Genomic DNA, 22,752 nt, shown 5'->3' with positions numbered 1-22,752 from the left:
CCAACAGAAGTCCAACTCGCTCTCCAGAAGAACCCATGTCACTGAAAACACACGGGGACTCGCCCCAGGAAGAGAACGCATTCTCGTTTGTCAAACTCGGAAATATGATCCCCCCCCCAACCACTGTAAAAGCTGCAACAGGCAATACAGCCAGATCCCCCTCCTTTCAGCCAAGCTTCACTTCAGTCTCTCCGCCCTTCAAATGGGTGGAAGTGCCAGCTGCTCGGGCTCTTCTTCTCAGTTTGGTGGGGGGAGGACAGGTAAATCGAGAAGGTGCTACAGCCCAAAGAACTCGAGACTGATCTGCATTTAAAGTCTTCTCAGTGAAATAGTCTTTTTTTCCTATTCAAAGATGTTTAGGCATGAGCAAGGCAGGTGGAAAAAATAGAGTTCTATATAAAATATAATGTTGGGTAAAAGGTACTTAAAAGGCAGGGAACAGTTCATAGGTCCCTTTCATGCCACTTCAAAAGAATCCTGCTAGAAGGCCAGGCAGGATGGTTCAGCAACTTCAGGAAACTTCCGTGAAGCCATTTGGCCTGGGAGAAGTGGTCACGTCTGGTTTCCCCCCAAGGCAGTCAGGGTTAGCGCTCAAGCACACAAACTCAGCAGCCAAGGCTGTCAGGATCCCTTCCCACCTGTGCAGCTTTGGGCACGATACTTAACATCTCTGTAGTTAGCTCTAGCATGGTCATGAAAATTAAATGCTAATGTATATAAAGCACTTCAAAGCACAAAGAAAGTATTATCTTTCCCTTCTACAGCATAATTTTCTCACCTCCTCCAACCCAGACCTTTCTTTCCTTTTCAGGTCATTTGCCTGACCCTGGTCCTATCTTATTCACAGCCCAGCCCGAACTCTCATGAACATTCACCAGGATTCCCTGAAGACTTCATGCCCTGGCTACTCCACACTACCGACCCAAGTCAGTCCTCACTCAGCCTCAGACGAACCCCAACTCTCTGTGTTCTTCACCTTGCCTTGCTGGAAGGAGCCTGCATGGCTGCAGAGCGCTGCAATTACAAATAAAGGACGTCTTCTCAGCTATAAGCCCACAGAGCTGGTAGACGGCTCTTCCTGTAGCCCTTCTCCACTCAGATTCCATCTCGTGTTTAACAGCGAGGAATGCCTCCTATTCAGAGGTGAATGTCCCTCAGGGGGAACTCCCTCAAATATCTTTCTGTCCATTTCCAAATTTACTTTTCCCTCTCCAAGACTAGCCTGTCATCTATGCAGCAAATCTCTTCCCACAGCTCTGTTGTCTTTTCAGACCCTCTCCTCTGTTCTAGCCTACTAGCTGTAGCAAATTCATCCTGGTTACCAGGCTCAGTTCATGGATGATGAAGTTAGAGTTCATCCCAGTATCTTCACTGGTTACCTCTGGACTTGTTCTTTCCACTGAGCCTTCAGCTTCATGCTTTAGAACATAAGCCCTACAAAGATAAGGATCTCATCTCTCTTCTCCCAGCTTTATCTCTGGAGAGGGCTTCCCAGGTGGCGCTAGCGGTAAAGAATTCCCCTGACAATGAAGGAGACACAAGGGAGGAGGCTTCAATCCTTGGGTCGGGAATATCTTCTGGAGTAGGAAATGGCAACCCACTCCAGCGTTCTTGCCTGGAAAACCCCGTGGGCAGAGGAGCCTGGTGGGCTACAGTCCATGCGGCTGCAGAGTCAAACACAACTGAGCAACTGACACAACAGTAATAACACCACCAAGGGGTGTGTGTGTGTTGTGTGTGTGGTGCTAGGGTTACAGAAGTGAGCATAACTGGCTCCTGTCCTAGAGCTGCTCACCGTAGTGACAGAGAAACCGAAAACCCACAGGCAGACTTCCCAATGTGACAGACAGCGGCAAGCGGAATGAATGCTGGACCTCAATGGAGCCCTGAACCTGTTGCACCGAGCTCCTAAAGGCCAAACCTAACTGCCCCCACATCTAGGGTTTATCTCGGCTGACCCAAGGTCCCAGCCCTGATAACTCTCCTTTACTTCCCTAAACGCCTTCCTGCCTGGGCTCCTCTTGCACCACCTTTTTCCTGTTTTCATCCCACTCCTCTGATCATCTGCTAAGAGAGTGCTGTCACAACCATGACCTAGAAGACCATCTCCAGATGTAAATGGATGGCTCCCAACTTCTCTCGAGCTCCAGATGGTTCTTTTCACTTGTCAGTTCAGTTCAGTTGTCGCTCACTCGTGTCCGACTCTTTGCGACCTCATGGACCGCAGCATGCCAGGCAAGTTATACTAAATGTCCAGCAAAGATCTCAAACATGTCCAAAGCACACACAAGCCTGTCAGCCCCACCGTCACCCTTTTACAAATTCAACACCTCTGCCCCACCCAATGAATGCCCATTCCCACTCCTGGCATCACCCATTCCACTCTGCCTGGGGCCTGTGCACAATTCCTCCCTCTTTCTCACATCCAGTGGACTTCACCATTTAGAAATACCAAATTGTTTCTAAAATCTAGTTCTTGCCATCTGTACCGTCACTCACTTAATTTACATTTTCCAATCTCTCCTCTTGCTTTGACTGCCCCCAATGCTTCCTCCTGTATCAGATCCCAACACAGAGATCAACAGAAGCAAGTTGAGATTTTTTTTTACATTGAGAACAGTTGTTTGTTTGTTTATTTTTGGCTGCGCTGGGTCTTTGCTAATGTGTGAGAAATTTCTCTAGTTGCAGTGTGCGGGCTTCTCATCGCGGTGGCTCTAACTAAGAGCGCTTCTTTTCTTGCGGAGCACGAGCTCTAGGGCACCGGCTAAGCAGCTGTGGCCCACGGGCTTAGCTGCTCCTAGGCGTGTGGAAATTTCCTGGACCAGCGATCAAACCTGTGTCCCCTGAATTGACAGGTGGATTCTTAACCACTGGGCCACCAGGGAAGCCCTGGCAAGTTGAGGTTTTAAAACTGCTTTCTATGGGATAAAATTCAGATTCCTTAGAACACAAAATCCAACCAACCCTTCTTCCCCTCTCCTCCAGGCAGCCTACACGAACATCTCACCATTTCTCATACTCCCCCCACCCCCAAGTCCTCGCCTCTCTTCAAGCCACTTCCTCTGCCTAGCAATAGAATGTATGAGAACAGTAGCTAACACTGACTCCAGGTACTGCTATTACCTCCCATTTCACAAGTGAAAAAGCTGAGGCACACAGATATTACTTGCCCAACAGTGGGTTGACCTAACCATACATCAGTCCTGACTTCAGAACCTCAGTTCTTAGCCTTCCTCAAGCAATTCCTAACTTCCCTTAAAGACTCAGTTCAAGGACTTCACTGGTAGTCCAGAGGCTAAGACTCGGCACTCCCAATGCAGGGGACCCGGATCTGATTCCTGGTCAGGGAACTAAAGCTCACATGCTGTAACTAAGAGTACAAGTTCCGCAACAAAGATCGAAGAGTCTGCATGCTGCAACTAAGACCCAGCACAGCTAAATAAATATAAAAAAAAAAAAATAAACACCAATGATGACTCAGGTCAAATGCTTCCTCTTTGGTGGAATCTTCCCTAAGCGCCCTAGGCTCTGCCTCCAACCTCCAGGATCTCTTGGCATCATGCCTGTTTTTATTACAGGCAGGCTCATATTACTGGTTGTGTTCCAAAAAGAAAAACCAGGTCTTTATCTTTATACTATTCCCATCAACCTACAGTGCCTGATGCACAAATACTTAGGTAGTAATTTTTTTCAAGTACACAGGACGCAGAGTATACCCTGCTCACCCGTCTACCAGCACAATACTGCTTCTAAACACCCTACCTACACTGCTAACCCCAAACTCTCCCCTCTTCCTCTGTTGGCCAGAGGACTCTGATGAGGAGAAGTCAAAGCCCTCATGGGGACGGCCACTCCCACAGCCAGCTGATAGCATTATCACAGCAGGGCAGACCAGTGAGCCGCTGGCCATGCACCCCTTGATTACAGGAGTAAAGTGCATTGGAAAAGCACTTTCTCTCGCTGAAGATGGACAGAGGGGACATTTGATGTGTGGCTGCCAGATTTAATGTCTCTGTCGTTTAAGATGTGAGAGTGGGAGGGTGGACATAAAAATAATATGTAGTATGACAGAAAATCAGCTATGGACATTATTTACAAGTCAACAAGAGCCAACAGACTGGCAGAAATGTACATAATATTATTTAGTTTCGTGATCTAATGGCCTCTTTCACAAAATCACCAAGACTATACAGCTGACCCTTGAACAACCAGTGTTTGTACTGTGCGTGTGCACTAACACGTGGATTTTTTTTCAAGAGTAAACACTTGACAGTTGAATCCGTAGATGCAGGACTGCGGATATGAAGGGCTGACTGTAAATTCACATGCGGGTTTTCAACCAGAGAGGACTGTCGTCCCTAACCCCAGCATTGTTCAAGGGTCAGCTGTATACCTCATTAAATTAGATCAACTTTGGAACAGGCTCTGAATAGAATAGAATGTTCTAAATTCTACAACTAGAATAGAATCTTCTAGATTCTACAACTGCTTAGCACCTAATGGACTTGGCTTTTTTTTCTTCTTATGTTAAAGTAGAATGGTCATCTGGTTACAGTATATTCAGAGGGAGTAATTTTTTTTTTAAGTGTGAGTTCCTGTGACACAGTAACCATCATCAGTCAATAAATAAGAATGAAGGAAGGCAGTCTCAGAACTTGTATTTCTATGAGTGAGGCTAATAAAACCAGCGAGCACATAGTTAATTGTAATACATGCTAAGAGATGGTCTATAATTAGGGTGGTTCCCTAACGCTGAACTCCTGTACCTGTGCTGATCTGCATTCCCCATGTAATAGTCTTCATAAAGCTACATTCAACTTAGTAAAATGTTTCTTATTCTGAGACTGTCCATTCTACTCTTTTGTCAAAATGCCTTTTCTTTGAAATAGTGGTAATAAATAGGGTTGCCTTTTTTTTTCCCTAAATGCTGTTACATGGCAAATTTAAAACCAGTTAACTCACGTGGGCCCTAATGTTGCTTGTGCAGCGCTACAGTCCCTGAGACTACATCTGGGACCACCACGTTAAAGTGTCTGAAGAGGCTTGGGCAACAGCCAAGCCCGGCTTGCTTGCCTAGAATGTAGCTTTAGAAAGGAGTAATCAAAATGGAAAGCACACCATGCATTACTCCAAACTGTGCCTAAAAACAAAAATAAAAATCTGGTACGATTTTATATATACACAACACTTTTAAGATTCTCAATACATATTAGCATCGTAAAGACTCTAAGTCCTTGTAGTAAGCAAGATCAGTTTAATTCAGGAAAGGAACCTTTTCTCTTTTTTTCCCAGACAAACCTATTAGTACCCTGACAGTGGGAAATGCTGAACTAATCAAACCTACTGAAGTGTATCTGAAAACAGAATGTGTTAATTAGTGGAAATGTGTCTTCCTGAAACCTGGAAAGAGGGCCGGGAATCACCCCTCCCAAAACAGAGTATGACTGTTTTCTGTGGGGCTTTTTCAAGAGAAAATATATTATCTGGTAGTCTGGTTTTTCTACTTAAGCTTCTCTAAAATTTGGGGAGGGGGGACATATGTAAATCTCTCCATTCCTCAATATGGATGGCCAACTCCTCGTGATCCAGACAGAATGCTCTGGATAGGAAGGACAACATTCTGGTCATCAAAAATACCTATCTTCTACATGCTCAAGTAGCAAATGAACACTTCTAAAAATCACTTATGAATCTGGTTGGTGTGACAACTGAGCAGACTGACAAATCTGATTCTCAAAACCAACCAAAGTGGGGACCATGTCTGGGAATATGGCCAACTCCTGAGTGGTTCCTTAAAATTTCTTTAAACTTCAGTGAGACAACACAGAGTGGGTCATTAAGCCATTTCAGTGGTTGAGATCCGCTTATTTGGGGTTTTGTTTTAAAAAATGGACTTGAGTGGAACGTATCAGGATAGAATAGATCACGTAGAAAATATTTTTGCTTTAGTGCATACTTTATGTATGGGGCTTCGAAATGGCACCCCACTCCAGTACTCTTGCCTGGAAAATCCCACGGACCGAGGATACAGTCCATGGGGTCGCAAAGAGTCGGACATGACTGAGCAACTTCACTTCACTTCCCAGGTTGTACAATGGCAAAGAATCTTCAAGCTGCCAGTGCAGGAGACTCAGGAGACTGGGGTTCCATCCCTGGTTTGGGAAGATCCCCTGGAGAAGGAACTGGTCATCCACCCTAGCATTCTTGCCTGGGAAATCCCATGGACAGAGGAGCCTGGAGGGCTATAATCCATGAGGTCACAATAAGAGTTGGAGACGATTTAGCGACTAAACAACAATACTTTATCTCAATGCAAATTATATTTCTCAGTGTTGATCCAATCAAAAAGTTTGGAAGCCACTGTTCTAAACTACCCAATTAGCTATCTAACTTCAGCTTAAAAATAGCAACTTCTTGGCATAAAAGAGTGGCAATTATTTTCTGCAAGCAAAGGGTAAAAAAACCCCACAAACAATGGCATCTAGAGGTACAAGACTCACTGCTTTGGGTTCCTGAGAAGGGGACAAGAGATCCTGTCCTAGGACTATGGTCTTATTAAGCCATTAAATGACCACATGCAGGACCTTCCCTGGTAGTCCAGTGGCTAAGACTTCAAGCTCTCAATGCAGGGGCCCCAGGTTTGAAAAATAGATCCCACATGCCCCAACTAAAGACCTTAAATGCTGCAAGGTACACTGAGGATCCCCAGTGCCAGAACTAGGTCCCAGCACACCCAAATATCAAAAAATAAATGAAGGACATCACGTAAGCCCACTACTACACAGTATAGTTGTTTTTAACCAAGGCATGGATAACCAAAATGTACTTCTAAAGGAAAACAAAAAGGTAAGGAATTAATTTTCATATTGATTTTAAAAACAGGACTTCACAGAATAGCTGACACTTCAAATTCTTAAATTTCATGGAAATATGAAATTTAAGAAAATTTCACGGAAAAATAAGGTCCTCTATGCCCACCAAGATGGAATTGTGCACCAACCCAAAACCAACGCCTGACTTTCCAGTGTGAACAAGGTTTGGTTCCAAGCACAATTCAGGATCATTTCTGAATTGGAAATGAATTTAGGGTTCATTTCCTAATCTTTACAGGTTATTATTTAGAAGTTCTAGTTAGCGACTACCTAGCAGTATAAATCAGTGAGATCACTAAATATAATAAAAATCTCTGAGCCTGCTTTTTTATAAACCACTCATATCTAGTAAATATTATACTGGCCCAGATGTCAAGAAATACAAAATGAATGTAATAGTCTATGGCCAAACAGCCTGCCAAAGAGAAGTGAGATTCAAGCCCAAGATAATTAGCCTTTGGCACCTTCCCCCTCATGCACCTCTATGCACATTGGAAGACTGGGACAGAGGACTGAAAGCTTCTGAGAACCCTGGAATCCTGATGTCACCTCCCACCTAAACCACTCATCTCACTGGCTCCACAGTTGAAAAAGGGGGCAGCAGTGCTTCTACCCCTCCAGCTAAACCTGCTTTTAATTACTTTTTAAAAGCTTTTCACTTTGTCTTAGGGTATAACCAATGAACAATGCTGTGAAAGTCTCAGGTGAACAGCGAAGGGACTCAGCCATATGTACATATGTATCCAGTGTCCCCCGAACTCCCCTCCCACCCACGCTGCCGCATAACACTGAGCACAGTTCCCTGTGCTGCACAGTAGGTCTTTGTTGGTTATCGATTTGAAATACAGCAGTGTGTACATGTCCATCCTAATCTCCCTGACTATCCCTTCCTTAGATGTAAACCTCTGTACCTAGCATTTCTAACAGGACACAAATTGGTTATATTTTAAAACTTTTACGGATGTACCATCCTGCAGACCTGAACAGTTTTTTTCAATTCCTTGTTTTAAATTTTAGAACCTACACATTAAAAAAAAAAAAGTTCATCTTCTCACAAGTAAACTTAGGATTTGACCCCTCCAATCCTAAAAATTTCATAAGCGTAAGCCCACATGTGTTCCAAGTAACATCAATCCTATGAAATGCTTTGCCATGGGAAGAATGTTTAGTGATGATCTGGCTATTTCCAAAAATGCACATTACCTGCAAGTATCTGTCTTACTTTGCATAAATGCTCCCTGTCTAAATTCGTAGCCACACACAGCTAATGTGCACTCATTACTTTGCCAACAAAGGTTCGTCTAGTCAAGGCTATGGTTTTTCCAGTGGTCATGTATGGATGTGAGAGTTGGACTGTGAAGAAAGCTGAGCACTGAAGAATTGATGCTTTTGAAGTGTGGTGTTGGAGAAGACTGTTGAGAGTCCCTTGGACTGCAAGGAGATCCAACCAGTCCATTCTGAAGGAGATCAGCCCTAGGATTTCTTTGGAGGGAATGATGCTGAAGCTGAAACTCCAGTAATTTGGCCACCTCATGCAAAGAGTTGATTCACTGGAAAAGACTCTGATGCTGGGAGGGATTGGGGGCAGGAGGAGAAGGGGATGACAGAGGATGAGATGGCTGGATGGCATCACTGACTCGATGGACGAGAGTCTGGGTGAACTCCAGGAGTTGGTGATGGACAAGGAGGCCTGGCGTGCTGTGATTCATGGGGTTGCAAAGAGTCAGACACGACTGAGAGACTGAACTGAACTGAACTGTGACAGAGAAACTGAATTTTCAAGTGAATTTTAACTTAAATTTTAAGGGTGTTCCCTAGTTGCCTGGTGGTTAGAATTCTAGGATTTTACATCCATGGCCTGGGTTCAATCCCTTTTTAGGAAACTGAGATCTCGTAAACTGCATTGCAACAGCCAAAAAAAAAAAAGATTTTTTTTTTAATTGGTAATTTACTTCCATTATTATGAAACTTTTAAATGTTTGGAAAAACCTGGGTATGTGACTATACTTTTTCAACTATGTATGTGTCTGTGCTCAGCTGTATCCAAATCTGTGACCCCATGGACTATAGCCTGTCAGGCTCTTCTGTCCACAGGATTTTCCAGGCAAGAACACTGGAGTGGGTTGCCATTCCCTACCCCAGGGGATCTTCCCGACACTGGGATCAAACCTGCGTCTCCTGTATTGATAAGCAGATTCTTTATTGCTGCGCCACCTGAGAAGCCCCGACTTTTTCAACTACAAGTTTTATCAAATCTAAATACAGATCAAGCATTTCTAATAAAATTTTATGTTCAAACTGAAATGCACTGTAAGGACAAAACAAACACCAGATTTTGAAAAACTGAATATTAAAAAAAGAATATCAAATACCCCATTAATATTTTAAAATATATTACATGTTGAACTGACATTATTTTGCACATCTAAATATCTAAATAAAGTAGATATTATTAAAATTAATCTCACCTGTGTCTCTTTTGACCACGTGGCTTGCAGGATCTTAGTTCCCCAACCAGGGATAGAACCTGGGCCCTTGGCAGTGAAAGCACAGAGGCCTAACCACTGGACCGCCAGGGAATTCCTGCCTTTTTTTTTAATGCGACTCTTGGAAAATGTAAAATAACACATGACTCACATTCTATTTCCACTGAATGGTGCTGGCATAACCTAATGATTCCCAACCCTTTCTCACCAAGAACGCCTTCCATGAGTAGGTTCTGGGAGGCTGCCATAACCAAACACTGTTCTTCCTGTGTGACCCCAAAACCTGCTGACCACATCTGACATTGAGAAGTCCTTCCCTTCTCCTCTCTGACTCTGACTGACTGTCCTGCACAAGCACCTTTCTTTAATCCTCTCCCAGGTCTACTTTCTCTTCCTGTCCCCAAGGCCCCATTCTCAGTTCTCTTTTCCATTCTCTGCACTTCCATGGTGACCTCATCCCCTCTCAGCTTCAATTATCACTTCTACATGGAGGACTTCCAATTCTTTGTCTCTGCTTATGAACTCTTTCTCAAGCAACAGTTCCACATTGTCAGCTGCCTGCCAACCAGGTCCATCTGGAAGGCCTATCAACTTCTTAAACTTGGTATGTCTGACCTGGAATGCCGCATCTTTTGCTGGAGATTCTCATCATTCACCTTGAACACGTGGGGTCCCTGGTAGCTCCTCTAGCCCCACAGTCTTACAGCAGGCCCTTTCAGAACGAACAGTCCTCTTCGCCACAGCCTCCTACCTGGCCTGCCTGTCTCAATTATCCCCTCAGCCCTCCCCGCTTCCAACCCCACCACACTCGTCCTCCTCTGCCCCACTGCCATACTAGTTTTCTCAAAATACCACTTAGATCACATTGCTATCAGACTTTCAACAGATCCCCACTATCTGCCGCAGCAATCCAAACTACTCGGCGGGCATCCCAGCTCTCCTACAGACAACCAACCACCCTTCAGTCCCCTCTGAACACAATCAGCCCTTCTCCAGCTGCAATGCTCTGCCCTCAAGTCTGCTCTTCTGCCCAATCTTTAAAGAAAGTGAAAGTTGAGCAGTCGTGTCCAACTCTTCATGACTCCATGGACTTTCCAGTCCATAGAATTCTCTAAGCCGGAATACTGGAGTGGGTAGCCTTTCCCTTCACCAGGGTGTCTTTCCAACCCAGCGACTGAACCCAGGTCTCCTGCATTGCAGGCAGATTCTTTACCAGCTGAGCCACAAGGGAAGCCCGATCTTTAAAGTTCAGCTCAAATAAAAGGTCCTTATAAAGCCTTCTCTCATTAACCGAGCTGAAATTAGCCTTTCTCCTCCCTGAAACTCCTTCCGTACTTCTAACGGCAACCACAGTAGTAACGGGAGTGCATCTGCGGCCTTATTCTCTTTATGAAAGAGTCCTTCCGACAGTACCTAACAGCACTTGCACAACACACTGCCATTTGTGGACATTTTACCAAAGAAATCAACTTAAAAAGGAAAATCTTGGTAAAGTTGGGACCACTGATGATTCTCAAATTTTTATCTCCAGCCAGGTGTCTAATTACTCCTCCAGGGATCTTCCCGACCCAGGGACTGAACCTGTGTCTCTTACGACTCTTGCACTGGCAGGCCGGTTCTTTACCACTAGCACCACGTGTGAAGCCCTGACCTTCACTTAGATGTCCCAAGATCCAATTACTCCAAAACTGAACTCATTTTTCTCGATCCCACATCTGTCTCTTGTCTAAAGGGACCCTAAATCCGTGAATGGTACAACCATCTCATCAGCAGCCCAGGCCAGAGACAGAGGTGTGATCTTTTATCTCCCCAATCCTGACCCTCAATGATCAGGTTCTGTGACATCTTCTTCCTAAACGTCTCTGGATTTATCCATTTCTTCCCAACTCGCTGTCAGTCCAGGCCACCACTACCTAGGGTTACTGCAATACGATCCGGTCTTAGACTCAATCCTCCAGCCGCTTTCTACAGGGTGACTAGAGCATATCTTTCAACAACTCAACTTGAACAGGTGAAATTCCTGCTGAGAACTCTTTAACTGTTCTCAAGATAAAGACTTCCAAACATGACTGATAGACTCTCCCACATCTCACCAGTGTTTACCTTTCCAGATTCACCTTTCATTTCCCAGATTATCTTTTCTCTTACACACATCACGCTCCAACCATGTCCAAGTACTCTACATACAGGTCTCCAAATATGCTGAAGTCCTCTCTTGCCTCAGGGCCCTTGCATAAGCTGGTCCTTCTATGTGGGTTGCGTGTCCCTCTTTCGTAATCGTCCAACACCCTGAGGACTGACCAGGCTCCCTGCATTTATATAACTTCATAATGGTACCTGGAAAAAAATCTCCCTACTATAAAACTCCTATGCTAGCACTTATTCCAATGCCTGGCAGGTAATAGGTATTCAATAATTATTTGCTGAAATGAATTAACAGATAAAAATGGCTTTCTTTGAAATAAATTCCAATCCAAGGTCAATGAATGAATGTTATGTGTCATCTTTATTAATTCAAAAGCATTGTATCAAGTGGGTAATTGACGTAAATTTTAATTTTATCTGTCTTCTGAGTCAAAACTATTAGCAGTTTGGTTAAATAAATAAGAGTTTATATGTGCAGGCTCAGAATAATAAAAATGAAGGAAAAAACCACTGCATTTTCTGTTCTCCTTTTCCTTGTAAACTCTAAGACCAATTCATTTGAAATTGCTGAGAACCTTTTGATGCAAAACACAGAATGTATGAAAAGCAGCCAAGCAAATGTGGATACACCACAGGGGCAGAGCATGAAGGAAACTGGAGCGCATGAAGAGACGACATCAGACCATAGGAATGTAGGGACTTGAATAAAAGAAAGGGCTCAGAGCGGCTCCTGTCCTCATCCAGGCGGAGGCTCCGCGCAATCAGTGCCCCAGCGTCCTGATTCTGGGAGCCATCAGAGGACCGAGGCTTCTGTGGGGCCGTTACAGCCTTTCTGGTTTATTGAACAAAGACAGAAAGAGGGAGAGCAAAGGGGAAGGAAACACTTACTAAGCAACAAGACTAGGTGCTGGTCTTTTCGTTCCAGCATTTCCTTTATGCTTCACAACAAAGCACTGTGCCCATTTTACCGATGAAGAAACAGGGGCTAATTTTGGTCCTGGTGACCTTATACTCAGGTCTACTTCAAAAACATTTCTATGAGTACTCACTTGTGCTAAACCCTATTCTAGACACTGAAGACTGAGCAACATGCACAACACTCAAGTCTGCTCTGGGTAGTGGGGAGTGAGGTGCCACACACAGATAATGTGATTTCAGACACTGATACAACTGGTGGTGGTTTAGTCGCTCAGTCGTGTCTGACTCTTGCGACCCCGTGGACTGTAGCCCACCAGGCTCCTCTGTCCATGGGATTTCCCAGGCAAGCACACTGGAGTGGGTTGCCATTTCCTTCTCCAGGGGATCTTCCTGACCCAGGGATCGAACCTGGGTCTCCTGCACTGAGCCACCAGGGAAGACCAAGCGATACAACTGAAGGGTATTAAAAGAGGAAAACTGAGGGATGTGCTAGAGTAACTAGGGAGGCAACTGATCACACAGGGTTCTCAAATAATTTAAAAGGTAATTTCGCACAGCTAAAGAAAACAATAATGGATAAAATGACTACCTCGTCAAACCTTAAATGGAAGTCTCTAGCACAACCATGCACTGGAGAAGGAAATGGCAACCCACTCCAGTATTCTTGCCTGGAGATTCCCAGGGACGGGGGAGCCTGGTGGGCTGCCATCTCTGGGGTCGCACAGAGTCGGACATGACTGAAGCGACTTAGCAGCAGCAGCACAACCAGAAGCAAAAATTACCATTCATTCCCTGATTATCAGTGAGGCGACCATCAGGTGAAAGGAATTATAGCATTACCCTAATTGTAACCCAAAGCAGTAGGTTAGATGGTCATCAGATGGCAAACATTTCTACATGAACCAGTGGTTCCTGGGGGCCCTGCGCAGACCAAATTAATTCTTAGCTCTCAAAGCACCTACAACACCAGCATCTGCCATAAATGATGGCTGAGTATTTGAAGGAAGAAAGGAAAACATGTTAAAATGTCACCATTATGGGTTAAATCCCTTTTCAGGCCAAGTGGCTTCAATTCACCCCACCTCACCCCACCCCACCCCACCCCCAGTTCTAATCGTAAGAAGCAGGTGAGGGAAGTCGGATTAGTATAAATCCTTGAACAATACTGTACTAGGAAACAATTAGCCTAGGCTGCCCTACTCCCCAGCCAATGGTCAGAAACCCCACCTTTAAATCACAAGGTCCACTTAAAGAAAATCTAACAGCCAAATGACAACCAGAAATTAATGAGGAGTAATTATTTGGCTTCTTTAAACAAAGGTTCTCCTCACACAGATACTCAGGCTACTTATGCGCCAGGGACTTGCTCTATCTCTCACAGAGCACCAAGGTAAGGCCTCTGGTTCTTTCACGGAGCATCTCCCTCACCAGAGTGGTACTCCTTAGGGTTGGGACAAAGTACATTCATCTGTGTTGTCTCAGGGTCTTGTCCAGTTTAACCGACAGAAGGTCAATGAATATACTGAGCTGTAAAAATTAAATCTCTTGCAAACTTTTCAGTCCTGGGGCAGCTGGGTAGGGTGAGGCCTAACCCCTTACTACTGTTACTTGCTGGGGCCTACTCTGCAGAACCTGAAGGTCTCATCATCACAGATCATTCCTTCCGTGTCTCTTATAGGATTAAGAGCTGGAAAAGCCTTACAAGTCTCTGCTTCAATTTTTAGAAGCTGATTTCTAAATGACTTGTCCCAGTGGCGAAAAAGAATAACAAATGGCCATTCAAAGCTGAACAACGGAGTTGAGTTTGCGCTGTATACCAAAGATGCCAACACTTTCTTTCTGGTATGCAGATAAAAGGACTGAAAAACAATTTAAAAATAAGATACCACTTCTGATTAAACGGTGCTATCAATTTTTGTGAGGTTTCAGTAAAATCTTAATAACGAATCTGTGACATTTCTTTCTGCAACACAGTAGCATTGTGAATAGTAACATTACTATAATATCACAAGTAGACCCAGCAAAAGGAAATAGGCATTGGGGGTGGGGAGACTTTAGTGACGATTATATTATTTTTTCTCCAGATAGAAACTTCCTCTGCATACACTGCCTCATTTTTAAAAACCACAACGTGCAAGTTCTAGTATTTCTGCGTTTTGCTCTTCATAACATCAGCCACATCTCTCAAGTTTTTAAAGATTCATTTCACAGTGCCAACAGAAAGAAAACTTCAACAAAAGGCACAAATTAAGGACTATCCACCTGCACGCTTGATGTATAACTCATTTTTATTTGCTCCTGAATTACCAGAGTTTGGTGTGCCATAAGGATGGGCTCTGCAGGAACTTAGATCCAAAATGGCAGCTGAGCTTCTGAAACTCACCAGAGCCATAACGCTTAACATACGTGAAACCAGGTCTTATTTATCACACTTCTCAACCTGTCTAGAGAGAAGAATATTTACCAAAACATTTCAAAGAATCAGATGGCGTTCTGTTAAATGTTCATTATATCATTCTCCTTCTTGCCTAAGAAAGCAGGCACCCTGCTTCTGGTCCCTCCGCTCTGCAAACTGAATTAACCTGCTATTCACATGTTTACACAGTCCAGAAAAACAAGCTAATGACAAAATGTGGAAAGCTGAGGTTCATCTCATTCTTCTTCTGTAAGGCCAATTTAGGAAATGGGCACAAAATGAATCATCTAACAAGTAAAGCCCCAAATAAGCGCTTTCATTTTCAGAAAAAAACAACAACAAAAATCAGAACTCTAATTTTCCTCAGGTCTACCACAAAGCAACACTCTCTATTACTATGGTAACTTCTACGTCTTTTCCTTCAAATTCAAGCTGTAAAAAAATTTTCTAAGAGACAAATTTGTTCCAGATTACCTTTTGAATGTAATGTTTCCAATCTTACACAAAAGCTGAACTTCTACCACCAAAAAAATTTACACTGAATTTAAACCGTCACTTCCCCACTCATTTCCACTGCTACTAACAACATTAATTTTAGAAAAATAATAAAATACTTGCTCTTTAGAGACAGAGGACTTTAATTATCTTTATGAATTCAAATGGAACGTCTTTTTGTTAAATTAGCGTGAAAGTCCCTTCATCTACAAACAATTGGCCCAAAGAAACAGGCCATTTTCAGCACAAGAGGCCAATCCATTTTAACAGTGAATAAAGCTTTTGAAAGCATTACACACCCTCTTGCAGACTGTCAAATTTTCAAAATGGTCCAGCATTTTTTCCATTTTTTTTTAACACTCTCAGGCCCAGCAAGCATCTTATAATTAGATTAAAAAGGAAACAAACAAAAAAAAGCCCCACTGCTCCCTTCTGATCAAAATTATTCCATTTATGCTTAATTACCTTTAATCCAAGTCTACATATTTAATGATGGGGATATGACAATTCAATTTGCATATTTTAAATGGCCTTTCTAAACTATACTTTGTAACAGCTTTAGAACAGTCTCTTTCTCATGCCAATATGCTAAGGCATAAATCAGGAGGATACAAATTAGGAGGAAAAAAAAGAAAAGAAAAGAAAACAAGGCCTCTGCGAGCCAGGGATATGCTGAGGGGGGTGGGGTAGTTTCCCCAGGGGTGGGGGATATTTCCCCGCCACATCACAAACTACAATCCTTTCAGCCCACCAGACCGAGAGCATTACATCACACTCTCACAACGATCGGGGGAGGTGGCTCTGAGAAGGCAAGTTTTCAGTCCTCTTCCCTCCCCATCCCCAGGCTTTCTAGAATCCTGCATTAGGAGTAATGGAATTTAACTTCAGGGCACTCACTGCACAGTTTCGAGGGTAACCAACAGACATACAGGTACACCTACTTATTTAGGTGACCAAATACGACCATTTCACAATGGATACGTGGCTGAAACAGACAACTAGATATACAGAAGCTGAATTTGTGCTGAAAAGCCCAGTTCATCCATATAAAATTAAACAGAAACTGTAAGCCATGAGAAACAGAGAAGGCCAACCCACAGGGAGAAACTGAGAGAAAAATAATTCCTAATCGGGGTGATGAGCTGTTCTATCTTTCGAACACCATGTTTACAAGATACTCCCACCATTTGGTTCAAACCACGATCAAAATAAAAGCGCATCTGGCTGCACATTTGAGCACACACACAGAGACCCAGCGCAAATGAGCGCGCGCCGAGAGGAGAGGGGTGATCCACACACTGCTTGGGAGGTTTTCAAGCCGGGGAATCTACAAACCCCAAACCTCCTGGTGTTCACTCGCCCCCAGCCTGATGTTTAAAATGTATCAGGTCTTATTTTAGGTTTTACATCTCTCTAGGAAGGATGGCCAAGCTTTAAGAAAAAAAGAAAAAGGCTTTCCCGTGGTAGTGCTTGCCCTCCCAGATCCTTTGTCGGCCTTAGCAGCCGAAAGAATGCAAACCCATTTATATTTATGCAAATTTTTGCAGCAGATTTAAGGGGGTAGGGAGAGGTCTGTGTTGTTTTTTTTTTTTTAAAAAACCTCTTTCTAAATATCAAATTTTCAATTACTCACAGCTTCATTTATTTGCAAGACACAAACGAGGATGAAAATCTGCATATAAATTAAAAGTGCAATTAAATCACTTCAAAATTAAATATTTTACCAAGGCTTTTCCATTTCTAAAATGCCGAACCAAAAGTACATCACGGGTCTGATTTACAGATTCACGAAATGTCTGAAGCCAGTCTCCATGCTAGACAAATGTCGATTTGCAACACCACTAGTGAAAACGGTTAGACAAGATCCATATAAATCAATTGGTTTTAAAAAATTGAAAATATTTACCAACCTCATAAAGTGCAGCAGTGCTTAAATCCAGCAAATTGAGGCATACAAGGTAGAAATGGAAATGAAAAAAGGTCCAAAAAATGATTTCTTTTTGTCTATCTGTTTTTTTGTATTTTAAATATTCAGAAACCAGCAGAGACTCTGTCGGCCATTTTGGCTTGAACTAACTCTCACACTCACTCTCCCTCTTGCTCTCTCTCTCCCCCTCTGTCTCTAAAGGAAGCAGCTTTTTGTGACCTTCAAATAGAGGCGGATCATGTGACTTTGGGCAGGTTTGTCAATCAGGAAAGGGGCGGGAGCTTGGGCTGAAACTGCCTTAAAGGGAAAGCGGCCCTTTTCCACTCACTTTCATTTGTGAAACGGTGTTATCTCATACTCTCCACCTACACACACTGAATGTGGAAGTGGCAACAGCAGAAGGGTAACAGATGAACAAAACAGAGAAACCTTTATTGCTTTACAGAAATATGCTCAGTTGCTAACGATTCTTACAGATCCTGGAGCTTGGCTCACTTGCTACAGTTATTCTCTGGATGCTTGGGCAAGCACAGGCTGGCAAACTGCTCTTTAAAGGGGGACTTAAACAATATTTTACCCAAACAGGAGACTTTAGTCTTCAAAGACTGAGGTGAAATATAGGACACAACTGATCTCTAACAAGCTCCTAAAATGCACAGGAAAAGACTGAAAGGAAATATACCAAAGTATAAGCTCTGTATGCCAATTCAGAGAGGTTATGTGACTTCTCTCCACACAGCTAGACAGCTGTAGAACAGTGAGTAGTCTCCCAACTGAACTCCACATTTATACTTTAAAAATCATTTTATTATTTTAATTGTTTTATTTATTTATTTTTTGGCCATGCTGCACGGCATGCAGGATCTCAAGTTCCCTGACCAGGGATCGAACCTGTGCCCCCTGCACTGGAAGCACAGAGTCTTAACTACTGGATCACCATATTTACTGTTTCAGGTGTATGTATGTTTGGTATCTCCTCCCCCCACCCCAAACTATGCTACAGCAAACTGTCAGATGAGTCACTTTTAATGCCCTCCCCAACCTGAAGAAGTAGCTCTTCAGCTGACCTGGAGGCAGCGTTAAATTTAAAACCTACCTGGCTTCCCCCAAGCCTAAGTCCCTTCCGACTCAGTGCATCTTGCTTTCTACCCACCTAAGAAAACCTCGCTGGGTTTGCATCTCTAGCCCTGGGGCTAACAAGCTGTGTAACTGTAGTCAGGCAACTCCCTTCACCTCCTGGGCCTCAGTTTTCCCATTTGTGGAATGTAAGGATCGGCCATCAGTAGATGGTATCTTTGGTTCCTTGCAGCCCTAAAAACCGTACTCTCTGTTTCTTTCTTTTTAGCAGTTCTGTTTCATCTTATCCTTGCCATCTCAAGTCATTACCCCAGGAAAGTTTTTCTTGACCCTTCCCGTCTAGACCAGGCCTTCCGGTTTAACACTCCCATAATTCCTTTACTACTTCTTCATAGCACTGGTCGTAACTGCAATTTATTAATTGTCAAAGCACTTGCTTGCAGCTGGTCATTCCCAGTATGTATAAGGACACACTACATCTTCCTTCACTGCTGTGTGGGGCCTGACACCTACCTAGCCTGCATAGTAGGGAAATGAATGAACGAATGACTTAGACTTCCATTCAGAAGTGCTGGGCTGATCTGAGGAAATGTGCCATCCAAAGACAAGGAATAAAAGTCACATGCTATGCTATGCTATGCTAAGTCGCTTCAGTCGTGTCCGACTCTGTGCGACCCCATGGACGGCAGCCTACCAGGCTCCTCCATCCATGGGATTTTCCAGGCAAGAACACTGGAGAGGGTTGCCACTGCCTTCTCTAGTTTTCAGAAACTCATCTCTATCTATCTAAGGACTGCTTAAGGAAGCAAAATAACTAAAATGACAGAAAGCGGGCAAAAGTGCCCTGTGACCATCAGACTCCATCTATCTCTATGAACCAGAAAGGGTCGGATTCCACAGTGGGACTCCCCTAAACAAACTGGGCTGACAGAGCGTAATCTGACATGCCAGCCAGCAGAGAACGGATGGATTCTGTAAGCTCCATATTCCTTGAAAACAAACCTATGAACCCTTTTAAATCCCACATGCTTGTCATCCTGGCTTCTGGGTCTTTGTACAGTCTCCCTCCTTCACTTTTTCCACTCTGACAGAAGAGCAGGAAAGGAGCTGTTTCAGGGCAGGCAGAGGCCAATGCCCAGACAATCTGGCAGCCTGAATATTTATGGCGTAAACGCTTCCACTGTCTTTGCACAGACCAGAGTGGAGTAGGAGCCAGGACCTGGACTGACAATTGAGATGTAGGCAAAAGCAGGAAACTCCTAGGATGGAAATTTTGAACATTTAGTCTATTTTTATCCTTCCAATACCTTCCAGATGAGTTACGGAAAGCTTACTTATGTGGAGCATACTCAACACGTTAGAATGCATGGAGACTGTATGGCTGCCTTGGTTTAATTTGTGATGGACAGAATTTCTTTAGAAGACTGAATATTGCTAAGGAGACTGTATGGCTGCCTTGGTTTAATTTGTGATGGACAGAATTTCTTTAGAAGACTGAATATTGCTAAGTCTCCACTCCTCAATGCAGATATTATTGTATAAAAATGTATATGTATTCCTTTCTGTTAAATAACACGCTGCACAAGAAGTCCAGAAACAGAGACAAATTTTAAAGCAAAGTATTAGTTCTATTTTCATATAATATGATTGCTAATTTTCTCCAACCTCCAGGGAATTTTTCTGTTGGTGAGTTATCGCTAAGCTTAAAGCAATTAATTCAATTGTTCACTAAAAGAAAGAAGTGTAATAAAGGCATATTTTTCCTATATTTCCAGACATTTTGGACTTCCTATTTATATTTATTTTACTTTTTTATATCAGCAATAAGTGTTTTTAAATTATATTACAAGGTGAGGATACAATATAACAAAAAATGAGCTTACTTTTACAATTTACATACTCAAATGAGTGTTCTCTTTCAATGTTGCCATCTTTGGTGATTATGTAACAACTACTAAAATATTTCTATGAGGAAACAGGATTGAAAATGACAAACTGAACATTTAACCCAAAAATCTAGAAAATGAATAACAAACTCAAAAAAGAAAATAAAGACCAAATTATAAACATAAAGTAAAAGTCAAAAGAAGAGTAGACTGAATCTTTATTGACTCAAAAAATTTTTGTTTGTTTTAAAATGAATCTATCTATGAAACAAAAAGACTCACGGAGAACAGACTTGTGGTTGCCAAGGGGGAAGGAGATATGGGGGTGATGGACTGGGAATTCAGGGTTACCAGATGCAAACTATTATATATAGAATGGATAAAAAACAAGTCCAACTATATAACAGGGAACTATATTCCATATCCTAAGATAATCCATAATGAAAAAGCATGTAAAAAAATGTGTGTATAACTGAATCACTTTGCCATACAGCAGAAATTAACCTACTGCAGATCAACTATGGCACTCCACTCCAGCACTCTTGCCTGGAAAATCCCATGGATGGAGGAGCCTGGTGGGCTGCAGTCCATGGGGTCGAAAAGAGTCGGACACGACTGAGTGACTTCACTTTCACTTTTCACTTTCATGCATTGGAGAAGGAAATGGCAACCAACTCCAGTGTTCTTGCCTGGAGAATCCCAGGGACGGGGGAGCCTCGTGGGCTGCGGTTGATGGGGTCACACAGAGTCAGACACGACTGAAGTGACTTAGTAGTAGTAGTAGATCAACTATACCTAAGTTAAAAACTTTGTGTTAAAAACTTTGTCTTAAAAAAATAAATAACTGGGCATATACCCAGAGAAAACCAAGAGATATGCACCCCAATATTCAACTTAAGCACTATTTACAACAGTCAAGACATGGAAGCAACCTAATGTCCATCAATAGATGAATGAGGTAAAGAACATGTGGCATATATGATGATGACGATTTAGTCACCAGGTCGTGTCCGACTCTTGCGACCCCATGGACTGTAGCCTGCCAGGCTCCTCTATCCATGGGATTCTCCAGGCAAGAGTACTGGAGTGGGTTGCCATTTCCTTCTCCAGGGAATCTTCCCGACCCAGGAATCGAATGTAGGTCTCCTGCACTGCAGGCAGATTCTTTACCAACTGAGCTATGAGGGAACACAGGGACTACTCTAGAGTCTGCTATCACAAATCCTGAATAACAGCATTAAAAGCAGCTGAAAAAGATGCAATTACTATGACTTGTAAGAAGAAAAGTAGACAACAGGATAAGGATGTTACAGAATTTAGAACATACGCAATCTAAACATCACTGACATGACCCTGAGCACTGACGCTTCTTCCTGGGCTAAGCCAGCTGAGATGTGAGCCTGGATACTGGCAGAATGTCATACCAGACAATCCCTAGATTTGCAATTCTAAACTGAAATTAAGAACATGCAGGAGTTCAGAGTTTTTAAGGATAAGCCACCCCATTCTTTTCATTTGGCCCTGCAATAAACCTTTCTCTGCTACAAACAAACAAACACACAGACCCACATATATGTACAACTTCATAAAACTCACTGCAGAATAGAACCATGTGATGTTAATCTTGGGAGTTTCAAATCTGTATAGGTTTCCTATGTATGGGTTATGAGATCAAATGACAAAGACGTTAGAAAAAGAAAAATGACACAATCATCATAAAAGACACTTACGGATTCCAGTGTTCTTTGGAGATTTTGTAAAAACTGCCAAACATAATTGGCAGAATTTTATCAATATTCTCCTCAAACTAAGAATATATTCATTGCTCCAGAAGTACAGCGCCCTTTCTGAAAATGAGAACTGGCATATATATATGTAAGAATGTTACTCAGCCACAAAAGTGAAATAATGCCATTGGCAGCAACATGGATGGACCTAGAGATGATCACACTAACTGGAGTAAGCCATATAGAGGAAGTCACCTGTAATGTGATATTGTTTATATTTGGGATCTAAAAAAATGATATAAATGAACTTATTAATGAAACAGAAAGACACAGACACAGAAAACAAATTTATGGTTCAGATCAGATCAGTCGCTCAGTCGTGTCCGACTCTTTGCAACCCCATGAATCACAGCACGCCAGGCCTCCCTGTCGATCACCAACTCCCGGAGTTCACTCAGACTCACATCCATCAAGTCAGCGATGCCATCCAGCCATCTCATCCTCTGTCATCCCCTTCTCCTCCTGCCCTCAATCCCTCGCAGCATCAGAGTCTTTTCCAGTGAATCAACTCTTCGCATGAGGTGGCCAAAGTACTGGAGTTTCAGCTTTAGCATCATTCCTTCCAAAGAAATCCCAGGGCTGATCTCCTTCAGAATGGACTGGTTGGATCTCCTTGCAGTCCAAGGGACTCTCAAGAGTCTTCTCCAACACCACACTTCAAAAGCATCAATTCTTCGGCGCTCAGCCTTCTTCACAGTCCAACTCTCACATCCATACGTGACCACTGGAAAAACCATAGCCTT

At 43.0% G+C, this 22,752-nt stretch overlaps 1 protein-coding gene across 7 annotated transcripts in view; it reads right to left on the bottom strand.

Moving 5' to 3' along the window:
• The window catches only part of TNRC6B (trinucleotide repeat containing adaptor 6B), a 252,590-nt gene that overhangs the window by 113,160 nt on the left and 116,678 nt on the right, over positions 1-22,752 (bottom strand). For 2 of the 7 annotated variants that reach the window (XM_061418607.1, XM_061418611.1), the window contains exon 1: positions 17,243-19,025. The exons of the other annotated variants lie outside the window; for them this stretch is intronic. In XM_061418607.1, the coding sequence (XP_061274591.1) occupies positions 17,243-17,247 (5 nt within the window). In that variant the 5' untranslated portion in view covers positions 17,248-19,025. Of the gene's footprint in view, positions 1-17,242; positions 19,026-22,752 lie in introns of those variants that run through there. 7 annotated transcript variants of the gene reach the window in all.

The sequence above is a fragment of the Bos javanicus genome, chromosome 5, assembly GCF_032452875.1.
Source record: "Bos javanicus breed banteng chromosome 5, ARS-OSU_banteng_1.0, whole genome shotgun sequence".
In the NCBI taxonomy this organism is placed as follows: Eukaryota; Metazoa; Chordata; class Mammalia; order Artiodactyla; family Bovidae; genus Bos; species Bos javanicus.
This window is presented reverse-complemented; position numbering and strand designations above follow the sequence as displayed.